Source organism: Centropristis striata, chromosome 17 (genome assembly GCF_030273125.1).
Source record: "Centropristis striata isolate RG_2023a ecotype Rhode Island chromosome 17, C.striata_1.0, whole genome shotgun sequence".
Taxonomy (NCBI): domain Eukaryota; kingdom Metazoa; phylum Chordata; class Actinopteri; order Perciformes; family Serranidae; genus Centropristis; species Centropristis striata.
In genome coordinates this window covers 1,398,550-1,425,164 of record NC_081533.1, presented here as the reverse complement: position 1 = coordinate 1,425,164, position 26,615 = coordinate 1,398,550, and the positions used below count along the sequence as shown (strand labels likewise).

The following is a 26,615-nucleotide window of genomic DNA, read 5'->3' as shown; positions in this document are numbered from 1 at the left end:
AGGACTGGTGTTGGGACCTACGTAGTGCTGTAGGACTGGTGTTTGGACTTACGTAGTGCTGTAGGACTGGTGTTTGGACTTACGTAGTGTAGGACTGGTGTTGGGACTTACGTAGTGCTGTAGGACTGGTGTTGGGACTTACATAGTGCTGTAGGACTGGTGTTTGGACTTACATAGTGCTGTAGGACTGGTGTTTGGACTTACGTAGTGCTGTAGGACTGGTGTTTGGACCTACGTAGTGCTGTAGAACTGGTGTTTGGACTTACGTAGTGCTGTAGGACTGGTGTTTGGACTTACGTAGTGCTGTAGGACTGGTGTTTGGACTTACGTAGTGTAGGACTGGTGTTGGGACTTACGTAGTGCTGTAGGACTGGTGTTGGGACTTACATAGTGCTGTAGGACTGGTGTTTGGACTTACGTAGTGCTGTAGGACTGGTGTTTGGACTTACGTAGTGTAGGACTGGTGTTGGGACTTACGTAGTGCTGTAGGACTGGTGTTGGGACTTACGTAGTGCTGTAGGACTGGTGTTTGGACTTACGTAGTGCTGTAGGACTGGTGTTTGGACTTACGTAGTGTAGGACTGGTGTTGGGACTTACGTAGTGCTGTAGGACTGGTGTTGGGACTTACATAGTGCTGTAGGACTGGTGTTTGGACTTACATAGTGCTGTAGGACTGGTGTTTGGACTTACGTAGTGCTGTAGGACTGGTGTTTGGACCTACGTAGTGCTGTAGGACTGGTGTTTGGACTTACGTAGTGCTGTAGGACTGGTGTTTGGACTTACGTAGTGCTGTAGGACTGGTGTTTGGACTTACGTAGTGCTGTAGGACTGGTGTTTGGACTTACGTAGTGCTGTAGGACTGGTGTTTGGACTTACGTAGTGCTGTAGGACTGGTGTTTGGACTTACGTAGTGATGTAGGACTAGTGTTTGGACTTACGTAGTGCTGTAGGACTGGTGTTTGGCCTCTTCAGCCGGTGAACTTCATATCCAGGGGGTTCCCTCAGGAGACTGTGCCAAAATCCAAGCTGATCAGCGTCGCAAACGGACTCAAATTCTACAAAAACCTGGAACACATCAGCACACACATAACCGAAAAGGTGAGACAGGAGAGGGAACACGTGCACGGTTTGTTTATACTATAGACCAGGGGTCTCAAACTGGCGGCCCGCGGACCAATTGTGGCCCTCGTGACAATATTTTGTGGCCCCCACCTTGATATGAAAGTTTAATGTGAGTTTTATATGAATGCCACTTTACCGTGTTGTGTGTGGAAGGTCCCTTTAATTACTTTAATAATTCTGTGTCCTTTTTGGTCATTTGGTCTCTTTAAGTAATTTAGTTTCTTTTTCTGTCATTTTGTGTCTTTTTTAGGTAATTTTGTATTTAAAAAAAATAATTTTGTGTCTTTTTTGGCAATTCTGTGTATTTTTTTTGTCATTTTGTGTCATTTTAAAGTAATTTAGTGTTTTTTCAATCATTTTGTGTCTTTTTTTTGTCATTTTGTGTCTTTGTTTAGTAATTTTGTGGTTTTTCAGTCATTTTGTGTCTTTTTTTAGTAATTTTGTGTGGTTTTTTTTAGTAATTTAATGTTTTTTCAGTCATTTTGTGTCTTTTTTGTAATTTTGGGTCTTTTTAGGTCATTTTGGGTCTTTTTTGGTCATTTTGTGTCATTTTTTTGTAATTTAGTCTTTTTCTGTAATTTTGTGTCTTTTTAAAGTAATTTTGTGTCTTTTTTTGATACTGCCTCCAACGGCCCCCAGGTAATTTGAGTTTGAGACCCCTGCTATAGACTGTACAAAATAGACAATGAGACGCCACTGTATAAAAATCAAGCCAAAAAAAATCCCAGATAAGGGCCGCTCATGCCCCTTGGAACCGGAGTATAAGAAGTAGAGATCCAGGAGCCGCAGTATCGAATCCTACTCAAACGCATCAGTAAATCAAGACGTTACCTTCTCTTTTTACAGGATAACATAACTTATTAAAACCAAACTTATCAGGAAAATGAACACAGCTTGATTAGAACTACTGAAAAAATATATTTGTTGGCTTCACTTTTGGGGAGCTACAGTCTGCCAATCATCTTCATTTAAGGTTTATGGTTTATACCTTGTTGAGGAGAGGCAGGAAGTTCCTGACTGAACCGATTTTGTCCAAAGATTTTCTGAGCTTCTGGGTCTTGCTCCAAGAAATGTTCTTGATGAGGATTGTAGTCAATCCATCGTCGAGCACTTTCTGCATCAAGGAACAGGAAGAGAACATTCAAACCATAGACAAACACAACCTCTGCATTGTTGTAATATATTCATATTTCTCAAAGTTAAAGTCAATGGTGATAGTTTCCAGCTTTTATCACAATAAATATTATTATCAACTCAAAGCAGTTTATGAGTGTGAAGAATCTCAGTGTGTGTTTTACTTACATGGTCCACCATCTTCATCAGCTTCCTATAAAACTCCAACTAAAACAGAAACATCAGAGCAAAGATACTTATATCTAATTTGTATGCACGCTGTCCTCTATTTTCTGGGTTCTTACATATAAAAACCCATGCACATACTTACCGGTGACATCATAAAGGCTTTGCTGATAACATTGACGGAGACCATGGACCTCTTGAAAACAAATTCCTTGCTCAGTTCACCTTTTGTCATGTGGAGCACATGGTTCACTTTTGGCATCGCGATGATGGCCTGAGATGAAAACAAGAGGCAGAAATGTTTTACTACTCTGATATGTTAGTTCCAAGCTTTCTCATCTCAAGAAAACAATATTTGGTTCAGATACTTGCAAACTCCTGACTCAGATCTCTGTTGGAATATCATATGATCCAGCTGCAAATATATATGATTTTTTCCCGAATGTGCAGCCATAGCTTCAACCACCAGTAGGTAACCAAGCAAAACAATTAAATGGTTTATTTTTGGTACGTTGTTGTGTTGTAGCCACCGAAAGTTAACACTGTTAACAGTCCATTTATGAAAAGGCCTTGGTGTAAAAAACAACAACAATAAAAAAGTCAGTCGGAACACTGGTAACATCAAGCACTAATAAACTACACTAATCTTTGGTCTCAGGATCTGATCAGATGCTAAAAAAACCTACAAAATAAACATCCAATTATCCTCTCTCCGTGGAGGATATTGAAGATCTCTATCTATTCGGAACCATGATCACAGGTCTTTTGCTGACTGGATTAACCCTTTTAGGCCTAAAACCGCAGGAAAAAATGCCTGTAAAACCTCTGGCCGATTTTAAAATAACCCTCTAAAACCTGAAGTTTTTCTGTAAATTCATCAGAAGTTTCAACTCTTCCTACTAAATAACAGATTTTTCAGCCTCTGTAGCAGATAGAAATGAAATTCAACAAGTATCTGAGAGCTTGTAGCTGTTATATCTGAGCTCCCTCCGCTATAGTCGTCTTCACCATGATTTATAAGCATTGACACTCCCACATGTATTCTCATTGTGTGTCTATTTTTAGTCATTTTGTGTCTTTTTTTAGATATTCTGTCTTTTTTGGTCATTTTTTAGTCATTTTGTGTCTTTTTTTGGTCATTTTGTGTCTTTATTTAATAATTTTTTGGTCATTTTGTGTCTTTTTTAATAGAAATCGTGTGTCTTTTTGTGTCATTTTTTGTAATTTTGTGTCTTTTTTGTCATTGTGTCTTTTTTTGTCTTTTTTTACTCATTTTGTGTCTTTTTTAGATATTCTATGTCTTTTTTGGTAATTTTTTAGTCATTTTGTGTCTTTTTTGGTCATTTTGTGTCTTTTGTTGGTCATTTTGTGTCTTTTTTGGTCATTTTGTGTCTTTTTTTAAATAAAACTTTTGTGTCTTTTTGTGTCATTTTTTGTAATTTTGTGTCTTTTTTTTGTAATTTTGTGTCTTTTTTTAGTCATTTTGTGTCATGATGCATTGCGAAACTCCCACATGTATTCTGATGCATCTCATTGGCCAAGAGACCGAAAAATAGGTGGAAAAAACTACAAATACTACAAAACGACGTATCCTCTTTCCCGGCTTTAATGGTAGAATAACGCAACAGTGCCCCCCCGGTTTTAATGGTAGAAATGAGGTAATGCTTTCCCGCCTTAAATGGGTTAAGCATTGCCCTGGTTTATCAAGGAGTACAGATAACGGTGACAGCTGTCCAAAGCCCCATAAGGCTGCCTGACTTGATAGAAGCAGTGGGCGGACCTGTCGGTACTCAGACTGGGACTATAAACCACAACATGGATAACATCTTGGAGAAGCTGACGGCTTTGCAGAGGCAAATGGATCGAATCCGAGACCAGAATGGATAAGAAGGGTAGCCGTGTAAATTAAATGCGGCCACTCGCCCTAAACCCAACAATTCCAATCTTATCTGTCTTCCTGTCCTGTCCACCCCTTTGTCATATTGTATGTTTATGTATATGTTTGGACGGGTTGATGGTCATTTTGTTGTCCTAGTACTTGTAACTCTGTTCAATGACAATAAAGTTGAATCTCATCTCGTCTTATAAGCTGCCACCTACCATGCGTGCGTGAGGGATCACATAGATACTGTCTTCTGTGTGTTTAAACCCGAATAGACCCAGCAGTTCTGCGAGCTCCTCCTCTGTGTAGGAGCCTCCATTGTACTCCGGCAGGTTGTAAAGGAACAACCTCTGAATGTCTAGAACAGCCTTCAAGAAAGAGAAAGGGGTAAATAATGAGGATCAGTTAAGGTTTAGGTTAGTTTATAATTAATGATCTTCTTTCTGCAGTGTGGTTGTTTGTTCTGATTAAACACAGACTGCAAAAACAATCTTGCAGTCAAAATCATCTTGGGAAAGCTACATGTGTAAAATATTGCTTCAAATATGTGATTGAACCCTTTTGGGCCCACTCTAATTTACTACCCTTTCAGATCCTTTGGGCTGAAAATGTTCACTTCTAAAAAAACGCGATAAAAACGTTACAGATTTATATTTTTTTCTACTTTTTTACCTCTTAAACAACTTCTGCCCTGCTCAAAACTACCAAAATTTTTAAACATTTTTGGCATTTTAACCCTTTAAATGCCAGTCTGATTGATGTTTTTATAGGGGAAAAAAAAAACACAAAAATGTAGTTATTTTCCATATAATCAATGATTTTTGGCTGGTGGTTTTGATATGGACTGAAGTTGATTGAAAGATTTAACCCCCAAAAAGTTGCAAAAAATATATATCAGAGATATTTTTATAGCGTTTTTTGGAAGTGGACATGTCTGTCATCAAGTGGCCATAAAGGGGTTTTTACTTCTTAAATTTGACACAAAAACTAAAAATGCATCAAAATCAATTTTGTCCTTAATCTTTTACATATCCAAGGCTGTGATAAAAAACCAATGGCCCAGCCAAAAATTATTTATTATATGGAAAATAACTACATTTTTGTGTTTTTTCTTTGAAAAACAGTGACATCATTTAGTCAAACTGGTATTTAAAGGGTTAAAATCATCAAAATCTTTGAATGTTTGGTAGTTTTGAGCAAGACGGAAGTTGTTATGCAGAAAAAAAATAGAAAATAATATTAATCTGTTCAGTTTTTATAGCATTGTTCTTGGAAGTGGACATTTTCAGCCCGAAGGGTCTGAAAGGGTAGTAAATTTGTACACAGTGTATTATTATTATTATTATAGACCCATTAGAAAAAATGAAATTTGAATTTCAAAATACATCAAGAAAAAAAACCTTATTCTAAAAATCATGCCATTTGCAGCATCACAGCCAAAATAATTGCCAAAACAAAAGTGAAAAATTACAAATATGGCTGAAAATGTGCGGAGTGGTCCCAGAGGGTTAAGGACACCTACCCCCGGCTTCACTACCTTCGGCATGAAGCTCTCTGTGAAAGAGACACAAAGAAAATGTTAAACAAAACAGATGGTAAAGAGACAGTCAAATTATTATCACATGCAGCCATTTTCTGGGATTTCTTACTTATTTTGGACAGAAGCATGTCCCTTTTCAACATCTCGCCTTTCGTCCGATGAGGAACAGCAATGCATTTGGAGGCAGCATTCACAGGATCTTTAAGAGTTAAAATGTAATTAGGATAAATATCAGTGTTTTGGAGGACTTCTCTTTGATCTTCACATATCATCTGATATCAAAAAGTAAGCAATTAATCCATGACCCACAGACTTGTTTAGTTTTGTGCAATTTTTTTCTGCTAAATTCGTGGCTCTCACGACCGCCTGCTGGCCAAACGGTTGAGGACTGGTGGGTTAAAAGCAGTTTCACACCAGATTTAATGGAGAACCCGAAGCACAACTTTGCACGGAAATGTACAATATGTATTCGATTTGATTTCAGGAGATTACTTTTGGCGTCATTTCAGTGCCAAAATCTGCATAAAAACCATAATCAGCGCCAGGCGGCAACCTCCTGGTCTGAGCTGGGAGGCAAAACTAGGAAGTGCCTTAAGCTGCATTCTAAAAAAATTCCAGCAGGGGGCGCTAAGTTTGGCTGCAGAAAGATTTCTGTTCATTAATTTCAATGCAAAATGTATGGAAGTAAATCTGTGTCATCGGAGTTTGAAATAAAAAAAAGACGTTGAATTTCTAGCACTGAATATTTATGCATTGAAATTATGTATCTGAATGTTTTTCAACGTTAAAAATTCATGAGAAAACTTCTCACTTGATGTATTACCTCAGAAATGTTTTTTAGGACAACACTATGGTCTCAATCACTAGTAAAACATATTCTTCAAGACAATCTAATGTTAATAGTGTAAATAATGGCCCCATTTAGAAGAAAATAGAAGATAAAGAATCGTATGATTTGGGGCGGGGCTACCTTTGATTGACAGGTCACTAACAAGGCGAGCCGTCATCAGGAGAGAAGCAGAACAATGCGTATCCACGGCAACGTGTCAATAAAGTTATATATAACGTTATATAGATATAAAAAAGGACGTTTAGCGGTTTGGTCTCATAACTTTGACCCTTTCACTGTATTTTGACTTGATGACAGTTTATTTGAAGGTTTTGTTCAGTAAAATGTCTTGTTCAGTGTTTGGTTGGACTAACAGACGCTCCAAGGAGTCGCTGCTCAGTTTTCTGAGGTCAGTAACGTAGATACGTATGACGCCATGATTACTGCCTATGGAAATGTCTGTTTGACCAATGAAATTGTTTGTTCCAATTGATTTTCTACCTCTGGGTCAAAGGTTCATACCTCGCTTGCTGCCACAATGGGGTGATGTATAATCAATATGGTTTCACTCTACACAATACTAGAGTTTGGTCAACCTCCAAATTTACAGATCTCTACCAGCTTAAACCGGTTTGATTTTATCTGTCAACGTGTGTTAACCCTTTGAAAGTCAAAGTCAACCCTGGTTCAATCCCTGATGAGGCTGATCCAGGCTGGGCTAGTCAGAAAGCATGGACGAACAGGCTGAACAGAAGGAATTGGTCATTTTTGGCATTTTAACCCTTTAAATGCCAGTCTGATTGCATGGTGTCACTGATGTTTTTTATGAAAAAATAAACAACACAAAAATGTAGTTATTTTCCATATAATCAATGATTTTTGGCTGATGGTTTTGATCAGGACTGAAGTTGATTGAAAGATTTAACCCAAAAAAGTTGAAAAAAATATATATCAGTAATATTTTTGCAGCATTTTTTGGAAGTGGACATGTCTGCCATAAAGGGGCCATAAAGGGGTTTTTACATCTTAAATCTGACACGACACAAAAACTAAAAATGCACAAACAAATACCCCAGCCAAAAAATATTTATTATCTGGAAAATAACTATATTTTTGTGTTTTTTCTTTGAAAAACAGTGACATCATTTAATCAAACTGGTGTTTTAAGGGTTAAAATCATCAAAATCTTTGAATGTTTGGTAGTTTTGAGCAGGACGGAAGTTGTTATGCAGAAAAAAAATAGAAAATAATATTAATCTGTTCAGTTTTTATAGCATTGTTCTTGGAAGTGGACATTTTCAGCCCGAAGGGTCTGAAAGGGTAGTAAAATCTTTGAATGTTTGGTAGAAGGGACAAAGAGCTGGTTTTGGTCATTTTTAAGGGATTTGTTTACAATTACAAACATATAGAATATTGGCAGCATGTTCTTTAGGAACTATTTTACACTACTTTAGAAAGCATCCATTTAAAAGATCTCCAACTTACCTTTTTGGATTGTTCCTGTCTCCAACTCTCCACCCGACTGCTTTACCTCCAGAACATCTTCAGCCTCTGTCTTGGTCTCTGCTGCTTGTGCAGTGGACTCTGGTTCAGACAAAGTGCTCTGCTGGATGTGCGGTAAATCTTTGGCGGAGGTTTCTATTGGTTGGGTCTCAACTTTACTGTTTGTTGGTTGACTCTCACTGGATTTGTCTGCTGAATTTTCTGGTTCGGTCTCCGTCGTTGTCGGTTTTTGTTCTTGGTCCTCAGCACAACCTCCAAGTTCCACAGTCAGATTGGTACCATTGGCTGATGCTGCATCCGTTTCTGTCTCCATTGAACTCACAGGATCTTTAAAAGTCAAATCAAATAAATATGAAGATCACTATTTTGCAGAGTCATTGTAATCTCCTCTTTGATCTCTAAATATCTTTCTTAGGTCTATCGTGACATCACAGAGTAAGCTGTGGTTTCATGACCCACAGCCTAGTTTTGCTTTATGCCATTTTTTTCTGCTAAGGTTATGGCTCTCATGACTGGACAGCACTCACAATGGAGAGATAAGTGATGTTACATGCCACTATATTATTAACGACTGGTGGGTTAAAAGCACATTCAAATCAGGTACAGATTTAATGGATAACCAAAACCATAACTTCTTACAGAAAGTTTACAAAATATGTGTTGTGGTTTCTAACTACCGCCTGCGTGTATTAACCCTTTCAGATGCAAAGCCAACCCTGGTTTAATCCTGGTTGAACTCTCAGTTTGAAAGGAGTATAATAAACAGGCTGGGCTAGTCAGAAAAGCATGTAGGGGCAGACTAACACAGAGCTGGTTTTGGTCTTTTTATAGCATTTGTTTACAAGAACAATATTGCCAGTCCTGTCTGCAACAATTCACCATACGTCACCATCCACCCATTAAAAAGGTCTCCAACTTACCTTTTTGGATTGTTCCTGTCTCCACCTCTCCACCCGACAGCTTTGCCTCCAGAACATCATCAGCCTCTGTCTTGGTCTCTGCTGCTTGTGCAGTGGACTCTGGTTCAGACAAAGTGCTCTGCTGGATGTGCGCTAAATCTTTGACGGAGGTTTCTGTTGGCGGGGTCCCAACTGTACTGTTTGGTGGTTGACTCTCACTGGATTTCTCTGCTGAATTGTCTGGTTTAGTCTCTGTCGTTGTCGGTTTTTGTTCTTGGTCCTCAGCACAACCTCCAAGTTCCACAGTCAGATTGGTAACTGCATTGCATTTAGAGTCATCATTGGCTGATGCTGCATCCTTTTCTGTCTCCATTGCATTCACAGGATCTGTTAAAGTCAAATTAAATAAAGATGAATTTCATTTTTTTGAAGGATCATAGTTATCTCCCTTTGATCTTTAAATATCTTTCCTAGACCCATAGTGACAGAGAGTAAGCTGTGGTTTCATGACCCACAGCCTAGTTTTGCTTCATGTGATTTGTTTCTGCTGAGTTTGTGGCTTTTATGACTGGACAGCACTCACAATGGAGATAAGTGACGTTACATGCCACTATATTGTTAACGACTGGTGGGTTAAAAGCATTTTCAAATCAAGCACAGATTTAATGGATAACAGGGCCCATAAATTCTTACGGAAAATTCACAAAACATATTTTGTGGTTTCTAACAGTGCTGCTGAACATTTGTGTTGGGGAAAAATATTCAGATGGACGCCAATTTCAGGATATTACCACCTGCGGAAATCGCTGTTTGACCAATGAAATCTTCATTCAGATTAATGTCATGCCTCCAGGTCAAAGGTTCGTACCTAGCTTCCTGCCATAATGGGCTAACGTCTAATTAATATGGCTTCACAACACCCAATACTAAAGTTGGGCCGAGATCCAAATTTATGGGAGCTATTCAGTCTACCAGCTTTCTAGTCAGAAAAGCATGTTAGGGCATGTAGAACCTGATAATGTAATAAATTCCAGATAATGTAATAACCCTGATAATGTAATAAAAATCTGCACTTGAGTCCATTGAAAATGTAATAAAACCTGATAATGTAATAACTTCCAGATAATGTAATAAAGTGCATTTCCCAATAATTTAATACACTTTTTCCCAATAATGTAATAAAGTATAACACCAAGCACCTTTAGATTTCAAGAAGCTGTTGAATCATTCGTGTGTCATGGATACCTCGTTGGTGAAAAACGGATGAACGGGTCAAAAGTTACTAAACATTCAACTTTGACCTGTTGGTGGCGCTAGAGCTCTTGAGCTAGAGTTGATACACAGTATCACCACTTGAACCCAAGTAATGGGTGGTCTGCTGTTAAATTATTACAATATTGGGGAATTATTACATTATCAGGACTTGGGAAATAAAGGCTAACCTGATAATGTAATAACCTCCCATTAATGTAATACTTTATTACATTATTGGTAAAAAGTGTATTACATTATTGGGAAATGCACTTTATTACATTATCGGGATGTTATTACATTATCAGGTTCTACAGGGCAGACTAACACAGAGCTGGTTTTGGTATTTTTATAGGTTGTGTTTACAAGAAAAATATTGCCAGTCCTGTCCTTTCTGCACCAATTCACCATACGTCACCATCCACCCATTAAAAAGGTCTCCAACTTACCTTTTTGGATTGTTCCTGTCTCCACCTCTCCACCCGACAGCTTTGCCTCCAGAACATCTTCAGCCTCTGTCTTGGTCTCTGCTGCTTGTGCAGTGGACTCTGGTTCAGACAAAGTGCTCTGCTGGATGTGCAGTAAATCTTTGGCGGAGGTTTCTGTTGGTTGGGTCTCAACTGTACTGTTTGTTGGTTGACTCTCACTGGATTTCTCTGCTGAGTTTTCAGTCTCCGTCGTTGTCGGTTTTTGTTCTTGGTCCTCAGCACAACCTCCAAGTCCCATGGGTTCTGAGACTTCAACTCCCATTTCCCCAATCTCCATTGGTTCAGCATCGGCGGGTTTGTCAAGGATTGCCTTAGTTTCAACAACTGTCACATGTGTTTTTTCAACAACCTTGGCTGCGTCTTTTGGCACAACTTTTTTCACCTTGGTTTCAGATTCTTTAGGCTTGGCCTTTTTTACATCAGGCTGCTTTTCTGGAGCCTTGGACTTGGATACCGAGGATGTCTTTTGCTTGACCTTATCTTTTCTCACAGCTTCCTTTGCATACAACCTTCCTCTTTTTGCCATCTTATTTGTCTCCTTAGTTGATACATGTTTCGCTTTCGAAACCAAGACTTTTGCTTTAGTGGCAGTTGTTGGGCGTTTAACTGAGCCTTTAGCTGCAGCACTTTTCTGATTGGTAAGTTTGCTTGTTGCAGATACTGCGACTCCAAATGGTTGCCACGAAGAAAATTGAGGTGTGTAAGGCCATTGGGGTGTTGGGAGAAGAGCCTTCCGTGGGGTTTCAGTTTCATGTGTGGAGAAACTAGGCGTGACAGGTATTCTGTGAACAAAAGTAAGATGAGTAAAATGAGTTACAAAAAGTCAGTTATTGACTTTCCTTTGCACATACAAATGTATGCTCATTCTGTCACTAGGTAATCTATTAAAAGAGTCACATTTTTTCCCCCACTAGGGACATAAATCTAGGCAGCAGCTGAATTTTTATAATAAAATATTGACAAAAACAAGAAGTCTCCCAAAAGCATCTCTTACTTCATTAGAGGCTTAATTTTCTCCGTGGAAACAGTCTCCTGTACACAAACAATTCAACATTTGTGTTATTTTAAGGCAATGTAATCATTTTCAGTGTGGCAGTAGAAACATGGGTACATTTTCAAGGGAGAGAATAAAAAAAAGACAAAAACTGTAATACCTGTTCAACGGCAATGATTGTGCTTTTCAATCTGTCTTTCATTATGTTTGCATCTTGCCCTTCCTCCTCCCCCTCAGAAATAACAATTACCTACATAAGCACACACACAAACACACAACAGTAAATCTACGCGTTGCTCCAGCAGTCAGGACCATCTATCCACTACACCTGTTTCCAAGACTGTCATTTATTAGAATTGTAGGATTTATTCCCTTTTAAGTTGTATTTCTAAGGTGAAGACCTGACAATAGATATGCTATATTTTGCATGTCATGAAAAAGCAAAAATTGGCAAATAAAGGCCTGGGTAACAAAAAAACACCTCTCTATACATTCCTCCAGTTTGGACGGAAAGACTACGACTGTTACATGTATTTTGATCCTCAGGTAAATTACAAATACACAACAACATTAGCCTTCGTGGAAGAACTTACGTCGTTCTCCTGCAGGCTGGGCTTTGCTTTAAGTGGCTTTTTAGTAGACTTCTTCTTTGCTGCAGAGGAGGAGGAAGAAGCAGCAGAAGACGAGGACGATGATTTCATCTTTACTAGCTGGGCCAGTACAGGAGTCAGAGTTTTAATTACAGCCTCCAGGTCCGGCTGGTCTGACAGAGACTGGATCGCTAGATGGACGGAGAGAAAGAGAGCGTTGGACAAAAATGCAGCATTTTGGTGTCTTTCTTTTGTTTTTCTCTGTGAAATGTTTTCAACTTGGCTTTGATTATCATACATAAAACCACAAGAAACCACAGTTTGACTTGTTGCATAAACTTGTACAACTTTAAGGGTAGAGTTCATCAACAAGCCAAGTCTTAAGTTCTGAAAATGTTTGCAATTTCTCAAACCTGGAGTTTCCAGTAGTCTCTTAGCCAAGCTCTCGGCAGTGTTTGACTTCTTCCAAGCAGCCGTTTTTGGCGGGCATCGTCTCTTATCAGTTTTCCTTGGTGGGGATCTTCTCTGATCACTCCTCCTTGGTGGGGATCTTCTCTGATCACTCCTCCTAGGTGGTGATTGTCTCAGATCACTCCACCTTGGTGGCGATCGTCCCTCACGGCTCCTCCTTGGAGATGATCTTCTATCGTCTCTCCTTCGGGGTGAAGACCGTTTGTCATCACTCCACCCTGGCGGCGATCGTCTCTCTGGGCTCCATGAACGTGAGGGATGGTGAGAGGAGCTAGGGCGGTCGTACCATGGGGAGTGAGAACGAGACCGGGACCTGATGAAAGATGAAATCTAATGAGAATCTAAAAACATTGGTAAACATTTCACAGCAAGTACAGATTTCTCAAGGCAAGACTGACAAATCCAAAATGGGTCAAATTTAGGGCCGGGACTTTAACGCGTTAATTAAGATTAATTAATTACACAAAACTCGCACTTATTTTTGAAGCGTGGAACGTTTCTCACTGGATGAGTTTCAGGCGGACCGATTATACTGGAGCACCAACTAGCGTTCATGAGTTCAACAAACCAGTTGTTGAGAGAGTTGGACTGAAAATTCATTTGATTTTTTTAAAGCAGCTGTTGGTAAATCAACAAAGTCTGTTATGGCCTCTGAAGCAACAGAGAGATGTTTTCTAATAGTCAGGGTTTCTAATGTTCTGAATGTACTTGAAAGTATTGTGTTTTACTTCAAAAACCAAAGTATTCTAGTTTACAGAAGGTCTACCTACCTATAGGCTACCTGGATTTATGAAATGTACTATATTTCTAAAAATGCTATTGCTACACTTAATGGCAAAAATTGCACAGGTCTGTTCGACTTGAACTTAAGCTTATGTATTCAGTCATTATTTAATGGTATACTAAAAATCCATGTGAAAAAAATTACTTGTCACTGTTCTCAGGTCAAATATTTATATGCGATTAAAATGTGATTAATTTCGATTAATTAATTACAAAGCCTCTAAATAATTCGATTTTTTTTTCTAATCGAGTCCCGGCCCTCGTAAAATTCTGATAGTGATGCAGTTATTTTAATGTAACATATTTGTAAATTTAACATTCTGGTCATGACAAACACAATTGATGTCTCACAGACCTGCGAGTGTATCTGGAGCCGTACGGCGAACGTGATCGGCTACTGCGTTTGTCCCTTCGACCCCCGGAGCCATGGCGGTGATGGGGGCTTGGCGAGCGGGAACTGGAGGAGCTTTCATGCCTGGATTTCTGGTGACGATGCTGGGAAGTCAGTAAGGAGGTTGAGGCCGAGGACTTGGGATCTTTACCTGGAGCTCTGAAGAGAGCCACGCAGGAGAGAAATGACGAACGTTAGAAAAGGACATTCTGAACTGGACACATTTTAACCCTGAATTAGCCGAATTGGATCAGATTTCTGGCAGATTAGTTGCCATTTGACATGAAGTCTCAGGGGGGCTACAACACCTGACTAAAAATATAAGAGATGTGTGATTTCTGGCATGTCAGATATTTTGGCTGCAAATCAGTTGTCTTGCCGTTTGAGCAGTTCCAAGGTCTGATTTCCCAATTGAATGCTGTAATATGATGTTATAAACTGTAGTGAGCTTGATTTAATATTTTGGGAATAATATATAAGTCTTCACACTGTAATATATATGTGCTGTAATTTAAAATCAATCTTTGCTGGAGAAGACACAGACCATATTGTCTGCATTCTCCAGACATTCTTTCCTTCTTCTAGCACAAAGTAGCAGTCTTTTTTGTGTGTTTGCATTGAGGATGCAGCTGGCTAAATGAATGTACCTGGGCCTGTGTGTTATCTCGCCTTCCCACTCTGGGTATCTGTGAAAAAAACAAAAACTATTTAAACACACCAATTCCAATTTAAAAAGCAAAGAGGCCACAGCATGACAAATGGTGATGCTTCTGAAATCAAAGGGCGTCGAAAAACTGTACAGGTTCTGTGGACTACAACTGTAGCCATCATGAACCCTGACAGAAGTTCCACAAGCCTCCAAATATTAGGGATTCTAGAAAGAGCCTTCATGTTTAACTACTGCAGGACATTAAGATGCTTCTTAGCAATGACCCATGTAGGCTGTGCCATCATGCTGCATAGGTTACACCAAAAGTACAAGTTCATCCTGTGGTAGAGGTTATAGTATTACAAATTCTTATATATCCAGTGTTTCTGACAAAGTATGCTGGTGGACAGTCCCCAAGAATGTTTAGAAAAAGACATTATCTGTGTAGGAAAAAGTTAATAGAAAAAGTCTTACTGTTTACGAAGGAGTTTGCAGCTCTCAAGGTGGAGGTTGGTGTTCTGGTGGGAGAGCCAATCCTAGTAGTCAGAACAACAAACAGAGCATTTAGATAGGCCTCATCATCATCATCATCATCATCACAACTGCTACCAGGATCAACATCTCAATTGTCACTTTTGTGATTGTCTGACAACAGCTATCTTTTATTCAACATTAAATGCAGCCTATAGGAAAAAGTTCCTTAGATCTCCAAAGTTTGTTCCTCATAGTTGGTCTGTTGAGTTGTGTTCAGTGTCAAGTCCAAGTGTCCAATATATATTTCTCAGTTCATGTGCATAGGCCAGTTTGTGTTGATATGAAAAATGCAAGTCCAAAAAAGCAAAATCTGGTTTCTTCAAATCTTCAGCCGAGGAGCAGACTTAAAAACAACAATAACAGGAACAACCTTGAGAAATACGCCAACATTAATATACATACACCAATAAAGTAGTGAGAAATACATGGGAAAACAAGTATCATATGGACATTAAATTAAATGTTGGCATCTACTAATTACTTTATAATTACAGCTGACTTGTCAACCTGAGTTTAAGGGCAATAATCATTTAACATGAAACATAACAAATACAGTAACAACCAGTCAAATAAAGATTTCTTCTTGGGTCCTTGATTGTCCAATGTCTGGTTCTTCAGTCTTGTGTGGCATTCGAGCAGAAGTTACTATCAGTTCAAAAAAAAATTCAGCTGAGATATCTGAGACATCGGTGGAGGCAGCGAGATGCAAAAACCAGTAAAAAGGAGGAGGCTGCTGTGTCTAATGTGTCACATAGAGCAAATACAAATGGTAAAAAAAAAATCCTGATGTTGATTGTGTGGTTCATGAGGAATGATGATGGCTTCTGGTTTATGGTATTTGCAGCAGAAAATATAACTCATTTTTGGGACATAAAACATTTTAAAAAGAAAGCTTAACTCTATAATAATAAACAGTATTGCAATAACCTGATACCTACTGTTAGACAGGAAATTCATTTAATCAAACAAAATGCTGACACTCCAAATAGTGAGAAGTGTTAAAACTATTATTTGTTTTAAAAAAAACTTCAGTGACTGTTCAACGAACATTTAAGGCTCACCTCCTCTATTGAGCTGCAGGTCAAGGGGCACATCCTGCCCTCATACTGACCAAGACTCACTTCCTCTATTTGCTCTATGTTCCTCATACAAGACACCACAGGCTTCAAAAAAGTGAACTCAGAAAGGGAAGGTGTCTGAATGTACACTGTGGGGCAATAGCCAAAAAATTGAAGAGACCAAAAGGAAACAGTCGTCTTCCACCATCCTCTGATGTAGTAGTTCTTTAGATTTGCAGATTCTTGCTGGTCATGTCCTTTAAGCCCTTGGTTCCATTTTCTATAATAGTCTCAGATGTTGGTCACATTTTACCATTTTATACCCAACAATGCAACAGTCATTACTCACTGTAAATCTGACAGTAGCAGTTACAAACTAACGAGGTGGATCTCATGTGTCGAGACTAGACAATGATGTTCTAAAAACAGTTTTTAAGTCAATCAGATTAAATGAAAATCAGAAATTGTCGCTTTCAAATAAAAAAATAAATAGCTATATGTAACCTGAAACATTCTAGTCCAAACTATTTAATTTGGACATCAAAGTCAACATTTACCAATCTCGCCCTCTGTACATCCTTGTTTTTACAAAATGGTATACAGTTAATATGCAGTGGTGGTTTACTTATTAGTCTTCCATTGTAGTTAACGAGCAATTGGAATATAAAGAACGGATAACATCATTTCATTCAAAAAAGTATCAACCTTTGACTCTTTCAAAAATCAAACTCTTCAGGACATTTCCACAAAATGAACAATTAAAGTGACACCCAAAAAGTACAAACACTTTAGATGTGGAAATCAACAACCCACAAATTCCTAATGGGAGAGAACAGAGTGCAGGCTTCCACTCACCTTCATATGAGCACATTTTCTGTTACACAGAGTACAGGTATGCGGAAAGATTCTCGGTGTGGCGGCCGCATAGTCCTGCATCATGGTCGCTGTTGGCAAACCCTTGGAGGCCGCCGTCTTTGCCAGAGGGTGCCTGTCTGAAGGCGGTGGCGTCAGATGCATAAGGTTTGGGATTGGCTGAGGCTGAGCTGGAGGATTTAGCATGGGGCTGGGACCACCAGGGATAAACACCGAATGTTGCATGACACGACACATGATGGTGGGGATGTGAGAAGCAGGGGGATCTGGTTTTTCAGCAGAAAAAACTGGAGGCCACATTGCTTTCCCTGTTGGCGTCACTGGTGGCTTCTTTGTCTGCTGCTTTTGTTGCTGTTGCATCGGCTGCCGTTGTTGCTGTTGCATTGGCTGCTTTTGTTGCTGTTGCATCGGCTGCTTCTGTAGCTGTTGCATCGGCTGCTTCTGTTGCTTTGTCTGCTCTTGTGTGTGCTGCTTTTTCACCTGCACAGCACCTGTTGACCCTTGTTCTTGAGTTTTATTCTGATCTTTTGCTCCACTAGTGTCATTACTACCAATGACCACAAGGCCAGGACGGCTGGGATGCGCACCACGGTACAGATTGGAGGGTGGTTGCGTTTTCGGAGACGACTGAAAATCTGCTGCCGTTTTTTTTAAAGGAATGTGTTTGGGGGCTTCAGTCTTGAGAACTCTCATGTCTGTGTCTTTCTTTGGCAGAGAGAAAGAGCTGACAGTTGCTGGGGCAGTCCAGGTTGGTCGTGTCTGCAGTCGATTGGTCTGATCACTGCTGGAGGGAGCCACCGAGCTCAGTATTGAACTGTACGAAGAGCTGACACTGGAAACAGACGTTGCCTGTTCACATGAAGAACCCAAGGCACTGCTTTTCATCTCCGTTTTACTTTGTTGTAGTGGTTCTCGATTGTGTCTGCTGCTATCATAAGTGTCCATCTGCAACATACTTCCACTCCCACTAACTCTACTGCTTCCTGTTCTTCCAATCTCCTCCCCAACCCCTCCGGTATATTTGCCAGTATGTCCATAGTCAATCACTTTACTTGGACGGAGAACAGATGTAGCCAACTCCTCCTGGTGCATCGCTGTCCCTCCAGAACTGCTTAAGCTGCAACTGTCCATTCCACTCACATTTCTGGTTGTTTGTGGTTCTGGACCGGATTTTGAATGAACTGCGGTAGTCTCTCTCTTCGTCTTGTCAGTACGGATTTGCCGCAAGATGAATGGCAGGTTAGCAGGGGTGATCTGATCTTCAGGGTAGGAAATAAGATGTTCCAAGTCCTCTTTTTCAAGTCCAAAATGCTGAAGGATGTCAGAAGCTAATTCTGAGGTGTACAGGGGTTGACTGGGCTTTGTAGGGGCCGCTGGTCTGTCAAAATCACCCAACCCTGGAATGGACTGCATATCACGTACTCTTTCTCTGGAAGCATCATACCGACTGTCACCACCACTTGCATAGTTAGAAGAAGCAGGTGATGAATAAAATTTAGAGGGCTCATCAGCAGTGGGTCTTTTGTAGTTTGACGGCCAGTCCAAGGAAGCACTGCTACTTGCAATGCTTGAGTGTCTATATCCAAGAGAGTCAGAGGTTGAGGACATTGGGTAGGGGGGCATCCTGGTGCCTGAGGAGAGGAACTCATCCCTCTGAGTGCTGGTAAAGTGAGAGCCCTGGCCTACAGGCTGATGCATCGGTTTTCCAAGTAGCCTCGCCTCCTCTCTGGCTCTGTTAATATTCATTTCTGTAGACCTCTCGATGTTCTCCTCTACTGTGGCCCTACTTTGTTCAGGCCTGTAGTTCATCGACTGAGGAAGCAGTGATGGGAACATTCCCCCGGAGTTGGCAGGAGTCGCAGAAGAATTTCCAGAAGAGCTGAAGCTGGCTCCAGGTCCATGGTGAGAAGATTGCATCTGACGGTCCCTCTCTGCCTGGATATTTGAAAGTCCATACTGCCCCTGGGTAGAACTTTGGTTCCCAGAGGTGTAAGGGTTATAGAGGGGGTGGGACATGGTGTTTGCAATCTTCAAAAGGTTAAGAAGATTAATAGCCGCAGCAGTTGGGGAGGGAGGTTTTGTGGGTATGTAGGGCGCAGGTGTGTTGGAGTTGGCTGTCAAGGTTGCGGCTCGGCTGCCAACAGCGAAAGCATTGTTTATCTGTGTCAGTGCTATCTGGGCTTTCAACTGAGTCAACCGCAAGGAGACAGCCTGCTGGCCAATCAGGAGAGGACTCCCTGTGAGCCCTCCAAAGAGGGGGCTCGTTAGGGGCCCTGGAGCAGGAGATGGGGCACAATGCTCCGATAGCAGTGCGAAGCTGAAAAGTTAAAAAAACAAAAACAAAGGAAGGGGTTATTGAGTGGGACTCGAAGTCAGCTTTTTGGATGGGTAACATCCATCATCTGGAAGGTCTTGACTTGAGTCGTCCACTCTGGTGCTGTCAGACAAAAAAATGTAATCTACTTCAGTTGCAGGTCTTCACTAGCAAGAAAGAACAGAGGAGGCAAAGGCAACAAAGCATAGACAAAGAAAAAACAAGGTCATTGCTGTTCACAGGAAACATCCAGAACAGATACAGAACTCTTTTTTCCCCCTTTTCCATGCTAAACTACAGTGGAAACATTGAAGACATGCATGAGCAGACAAAAACAGGAAGCACATTGCCAATCTAATGTTTCACAACTGCAATTACCATTTCAGAACCTCACATTAGACCATGCTGAAAGACAGAAAACACTGTGCTGAAAACTGGTAGTCAATAACTAAATAAGATTGAACTTCCAGAAAAACTTTAAATCACAATTTTTGGATAAGGCTAGAGGTTAGGCAGTGTAACAGGTTGGAGTTTAACAGATTGAATCACCACAGGATATGAAAAAAATGTATGTGAAATTTAAAAACAATCAGCAATGTTGTAATAATCGTAATAATCGTTTTGCAATATCATCATTCAACTGTAGAAGTATATGTCTAAAACCGCAAAAACTTAAAAAAAAAAAAGATCCAAGAATCATGGGAAGGACCCTATGTGTTTAACAAAGATTAATATTGACACTGTACGTTCGTGAACATTTCAGGGCTTTTACAACTGCCACACCACCTTTCTTGCAAAGTTCTTCATTAAGAAAGATGAGTACAGATAATGTTCAGCTGACAAATCCAAGACCAGTGTGTGGCACAACTGGTACAAAGCAGCAACTCTTAGATAGCAGTAGAATCACACAAACTATGATGAACACTCTGTGTTGACTCATTTACAACTAATTTAGTCAAAACTAAACTCACAACAACCATAGCAACACCAAAAGCTAGGCGTTAACAGGAAAGTGGTTGTAAACTGACAATAAATTGCCAAAACCTGAAAGGCATATCTGACATCTCATAATAAAAAAAATTGCCATCCAGAATAAGGCCTAATTCGGAATATCCCAACTGATTATAATATTAACATGACCCGTACGTTTTTTTGTGCAGACAAACCTAATAACCCCCCCCCCCCAAAAAAAAAACAAAACAAAACAAAACAACGCTCTCTGAAAAGAGTCATAAGATCAGTTTCCCTTCAAAGGGCCATAATTCCCAGTACTACTACAGTTTAGAGTTAGTGCAAGTTAAATACAGTGGACACTGACAAGCAAAATTCCCAAGTGTTCTGAACGCAGCACGGTTGGCGCTCTGGATATGGGTGGGACTCAATATGGTAACTTCAATGAGTACACTTCCATGTAGTGCACTGTTTCCAGTATGAACGTAGTCCCAGTGCGTGTCTAAAATCGTGCATGGCAATACACTTACCGCAGATAAGCTGGTGATGGTCAGGACATCACGGCTGGTAAATCAACCCAATAATACATTTTATTTGACTACAGTAAAGAGGTACTTAAGGAAAAAATAACAAATAACTGAAATCCAGACAAATCCCTGACAAATCCAGCAACTTTTTCTGGCGTTATTGGAGACTTTTGGAGACTCGTTCTTACTCTTAAGAGCGAGTCGAAGCTGCTCGGGGATGCTAAACCCTTAGCTTCCAGTCTGCAAAATGCTAATAGGCAAACAGTTAGCTCTGTAGCAGTACAGTGTGTATGTGCTAACAGGCTAACAGTTAGCTCTGTAGCAGTACAGTGTGTATGTGCTGCTGCTACAGGAGGTGTTCACTTAGCGATCTCTGTTTGTTTACAACAAGCACCAGACACTAAAAACTGTTCCTGTTGTTTGTTTAAAAGTAGTGCAATAAAAATACAGATGTTTTCCCTAACATGATGAATAATCGTGATTAATAATCGTGATTACAATATTGATCAAAATAATCGTGATTATCATTTTGGCCATAATCGTGCAACAGCATTCTTACATCCTGTCAGTGTAAACACACAATAGGGTTGTCAAAAGTATCGATACTCAAAAAAGTATCGATACTAGTTATCATAGTTGCAGTTTCTTTTTGCACAACTGTTTTTCATTATTAATATTTAACCTGTGGTTCTGTTAATTTTTACATGTTGCATTTTTCTTGTGAATAACAATATTTCTGTTAAAATTTGGGGTCTTTGTTTTTATCCTTGTGGTATCGAAAATGGTATCGAGTATCGAATATTTTCCTGGGTATCGGTATCGAGTTGAAAATTTTTGTATTGTGAAAACCCTATCACACACACACACACATAAAAGTCCACCTCAATGCTGTACAGAAACACTGAGACTAAACTGAAGGACGACATGGTGGCATGCACACAGATGGCACTAGGGACGGGGGGGATATGTCCCCCAGATTCATAGTGATCCCAATCTTTCCCGCCCACTTTCAGCGACAAACATCGTCGGTAAAACAGAGGATTAATGTTCCGTTAGTTAGATTATTTACATTACAGCACATAGAGAGTCCGACTGCAAATGGTGCGTTCAAGGTCTACACGAATGTCAGAATTTTCAACGTTGTTCCGAACTCCAAGTTCCGACTTTAAGTGTAAATTAAACACAGCATACGGTTTTACGGTAAGAACATGTAAGAGGCGCCATCAAAATAAAAGCAAACACATGTTGCTTTCAAAATAAGAGCACATGGATGTGTTAGCAGAGTCCACCAAAGAATTTGCAAAAAGACTGTCAAAATAAGATGCCTTAAATAAAACATATAAGAACCCTTATTACAATACAATACAATACAATAATTCATAAAAATATGCAATTATAAAGATGGAATATCATGTATTAACTTCTTTTATGTAAATATGTTGGTTGTTTTTTACACTACAGTTCATTTAAAAATGCTTTAAAAAAACATATGTTGGTTAAGGCAACCTGGTTTTACCCCTTGGCCATGTTTGCACTTTTTTATTTATGTTAATTTATTTTACTTTTAAATGTGACCAGCAATGGCTTGTTTTAATAATAATTTTAATATAATATTCACTAGGATTTAACTTAAGTGAAAACAATTGATATTATTTATTTTATTGTGGGGTTTTTTGTTTGTTAAAACCGCATTTCAAGATCTGCCAAGATTGTGCCTTTTTGTAAGACTCTACATTGAAGTATTTTTAATAAATGGCTTATAATAACACATAATAGTCATAATTTCAAAATGCCTGTCAACTTTTAACATTTTTATTTACCTCTACCACCAGGCTTAGACAGTTTTCTGGGGGAAACCCTGCTGTTTACATTACATTTCGGCTTTTAGGGCAAAAATGTTCTCCGGGGGAGCATGGCTCCCGGACACCCGGACTTTGTTTGGGTCCCCATCATAGTCTCAGAAAATCCTGACAGACAAGAAATTGTCCAGCAGAATGTTCAGGGTGATGAAAGGAGGAGAGATGTTTTTGGGTCCTAGTATTATTATTATTTATTATTTGAGTCAGTAAATTTGTTTGGCTGCAATGAGAATTTCATGTACAAACTTATTTTATGTAAATATGTTGGTTGTTGTTTACACTACAGTTCATTTAAAAATGCTTAAATAAAACATATGTTGGTTAAGGCAGGGATGGGCAACTGGAGACCCGGGGGCCACATACAGCCCTCACCGTCACTTGAAGTGGCCCTCAGTACAACTACATGCATTTGAACATGAAATCTTAAAAGTGCAGTGTAAAAATGCACAAAATTGCTTCTTGTAATTAGTGTTAGTCTGCTGTTCTTGCACTGAAAAAAAAAAGAAATCACAGCAAGTGGTTATTTTTTATTTGCTTCAAACCTTTTGCATTCCTATTTATACTGTTAAACATGCATTAGAGCATGAAATATGTTAAGTTACTGCACTGTAAACATATTTAAAATTGCAGTTTCATCATATCTGGTTAAGTGCACGCTCCTACATGTGGCCCCGTGGTAGTGAACATTAAAAACTGTGGCCCCTCCAGCATTTAAATTGCCCATTCCTGCACTGTAAAAAAAAAAATCTGTTGTTTTTATGGTAAAAACCAGCAGCTGTGGTTGCCAGAACTTTACTGTAATAAATACTGTGCAACTTTTTCTAATATTACGGTAAAAATATATTAGCACGTTTAAGATTGCCATTTTATTCCATATTTTACTGTATCAATAAAAAGTTTTTCCATTAAAAGAAACGCTGTTCTGCCCTATAATTGAGAAGAAAATACTTTATAAATGCAGCATAAATTAAAGATTTTACCATTAAATATTACAGTACATTTCTGTTAGAGATAGGCCTATGGTGTTTAGTAAATTTAACAGTGAGAAAAAGTATTTTTTTTTACAAAAACTGATGGCTTGTATATATATTACAGTATATTTTTTGCTCCAAACACGGTGCCAGAGTATTTTAGAGTGTATTTAAAATAAATAAAACTGTAAAAAAAAAAAATACTGTTTTGACTGAAACATTTACGGTGTTTCATTGTTACTGAAACTGAATTAACACATTTATCATTTTACGGTCTTTTACTGTCATGGTTTAGCAGTTTTTGACCGTAAAATCTACAGACATGTTTTACAGTGTAGTCTAGAGCAGTAGTTCTCAACCTTTTTGAGTCGCGACCCCCAATTTAACATGCATGTTGTCCGCGACCCCCGCTCACTGAACAGAATCTCACACGCACAGTTCAGATCACCCAAAAAAGAAACAAAATAACCCAAAAAGACACAAAATGACCAAAAAAAGACACAATATAACCCAAAAAAGAAAAAAATTACCAAAAAAAAGACACAAAATGACTAAAAAAGACACAAAATGACTAAAAAAGGAAACAAAATGACCAAAAAGACAAATATTGACCACAAAATGACCAAAAAAAAGACACATTTGATCAGAAAAGACACAAAATGATTTAAAAAAGACACAAAATGACAAAAAAAAAAGACATTAAATGACCAAAAAGACATTAACACATGAACACATGAACACTTTAACACAGTGGAGACAGAGCTGACTTCCAAAATGATTTGGCGACCCCCAGAAATCATCTCGCGACCCCAAATGGGGTCCCGACCCCAAGGTTGAGAACAGCTGGTCTAGAGACTGAGAGAGGAAAATACGTGATTGAGTTGAAACCACGTGCTGACAGCTGGGGCCCCCAGATCATAAACCCTCTCTGCGGCCCTGGCTGAGACCAACCCGGAGGACTGGAGGAGCTCCAGGGGCCTCAACCAGAACCAGAACCAGAACCTTAGTAACGGTACGGAGCTGATCCAGGTTTTACAACGACACCTGAGGGTTTAACGCTCCAGAGGCTCGTGTTTAGTTCCGTGTTAGTGCTGCTGGGAGGCTTCAGTCGTCAGGGGGTAAACACGGTAAAAACGCGGTAAACACGGAAGATTTTAGTGGACAAACACTGACCGTGTTTCTATAGCAACCGGTCTGTGGTTTCATACCTTCCTTTATGTCCTAATATGTCGCATCTTTAGGGAACTCTTCTTCTGGCTGTTCGCAGGAACCTCAGAGCAACTTTACTAAAAAAAAAAATAGTTAGCGTTTCCGGTGTTGGTGGGGCGCCTTCAAAATAAAAGCGCGGACATCTTGGGTTGGGTCAAATAACATTTAAGATTGCCATTTTATTCCATATTTTACTGTGAAAAAAAGTTTTTTCCGCCAAAAGAAACACTGTTCTGCCACATAATTGACAAGAAAATACTTTTACAAATATTTTATTAGTTACTCCCTTAATATTCATGTGAATGTGGATCAATAATAAATTATGTATTCAGTTATTGAAATTAAATAACATGGCAATTTTTGTAACTTACAACGTAATCTCTATTTTTATATAATTATTTGCAGTTTTTTTTATCATCAAGGATTCAATATGAGTTAAGATTGCCATTTTATTCCATATTTTAATGTAAAAAAAAATTTTCCATAAAAAAAAACGCTGTTCTGCCACATAATTTACAAGAAAATACTTTATAAATGCTGCATGAATTAACTTTAAAATCATTTTATTAGTTACCCCCTTAATATTTATGTGAATGTAGATCAATAATAAATTATGTATTCAGTTATTGAAATTAAATAACATGGCAATTTTTGTAACTTACAACGTAATCTCTATTTTTATATAATTATTTGCAGTTTTTTTTTATTATCAAGGATTCAATTTGAGTTAAGATTGCCATTTTATTCCATATTTTAATGTAAAAAAAATGTTTCCATCAAAAAAAAAAAACGCTGTTCTGCCACATAATTTACAAAAAAATACTTTATAAATGCTGCATGAATTAACTTTAAAATCATTTTATTAGTTACCCCCTTAATATTTATGTGAATGTAGATCAATAATAAATTATGTATTCAGTTATTGAAATTAAATAACATGGCAATTTTTGTAACTTACAACGTAATCTCTATTTTTATATATTTATTTGCAGTTTTTTTTATTATCAAGGATTCAATTTGAATTAAGATTGCCATTTTATTCCATATTTTACTGTAAAAAATAAAAAGTTTTTCTATCAAAAGAACTGTTCTGCCATATTATTGACAAGAAAATACTTTATAAATGTAGCATGAATTAACTTCAAAATTATTTTATTAGTTACCCCCTTAATATTTATGTGAATGTAGATATACATAGGTATGTATTTACGATTTAAGTTTATACATACTAATTATTCCATTTCTCCTTTCTTTTATTCTTATTTATTTAGTTTCTCTTCTTAATCCTCTCTTTCTTCCCTTTTCAACTTTATTATAATTATTTTATTTACTTGTTCACCTTATTTTTCCTTTTTAAGTGTACAGTGATAAGTTTTCCAATATAAAACATATGCTTTACATTTAGTAAGAATGCAATGTTTTGCTTTTTTTACTCCTGCAATAAAGTTAAAAAAAAAATTCAGTTATTGAAATTAAATAACATGGCAATTTGTGTAACTTACAACGTAATCTCTATTTTTATATATTTATTTTGCAGTTTTTTTTTTAATCAAGGATTCAATTTGAGTTAAAAGCTGAAATTATTTGTGAGTTCTTAAAATTGTTGATACCAAAAAATTAATCGACA

At 38.5% G+C, this 26,615-nt stretch overlaps 1 protein-coding gene across 2 annotated transcripts in view; it reads right to left on the bottom strand.

Annotated features, from left to right (window-relative positions):
* LOC131989550 (uncharacterized) overlaps window positions 1-25,073 on the bottom strand; it is a 43,614-nt gene extending 18,541 nt beyond the window's left edge. Inside the window, exons 1-19 of one of the 2 annotated variants that reach the window (XM_059354799.1) lie at window positions 24,988-25,073; window positions 17,140-19,474; window positions 15,167-15,228; window positions 14,691-14,729; window positions 14,008-14,202; window positions 12,812-13,182; window positions 12,402-12,589; window positions 11,969-12,058; window positions 11,809-11,846; window positions 10,776-11,596; window positions 9,097-9,462; window positions 8,159-8,503; window positions 5,954-6,043; window positions 5,827-5,858; window positions 4,523-4,672; window positions 2,568-2,696; window positions 2,426-2,464; window positions 2,112-2,237; window positions 940-1,066 (exon numbers count right to left, since the gene is read on the bottom strand). In XM_059354799.1, coding sequence (XP_059210782.1) covers window positions 940-1,066; window positions 2,112-2,237; window positions 2,426-2,464; window positions 2,568-2,696; window positions 4,523-4,672; window positions 5,827-5,858; window positions 5,954-6,043; window positions 8,159-8,503; window positions 9,097-9,462; window positions 10,776-11,596; window positions 11,809-11,846; window positions 11,969-12,058; window positions 12,402-12,589; window positions 12,812-13,182; window positions 14,008-14,202; window positions 14,691-14,729; window positions 15,167-15,228; window positions 17,140-19,173 — 5,242 coding nt within the window. In that variant the 5' untranslated portion in view covers window positions 19,174-19,474; window positions 24,988-25,073. Of the gene's footprint in view, window positions 1-939; window positions 1,067-2,111; window positions 2,238-2,425; window positions 2,465-2,567; window positions 2,697-4,522; window positions 4,673-5,826; window positions 5,859-5,953; window positions 6,044-8,158; window positions 8,504-9,096; window positions 9,463-10,775; window positions 11,597-11,808; window positions 11,847-11,968; window positions 12,059-12,401; window positions 12,590-12,811; window positions 13,183-14,007; window positions 14,203-14,690; window positions 14,730-15,166; window positions 15,229-17,139; window positions 20,617-24,987 lie in introns of those variants that run through there. The other variant, XM_059354798.1, reaches the window with a different exon arrangement.
* Between the last annotated feature and the right edge of the window lie 1,542 nt (window positions 25,074-26,615).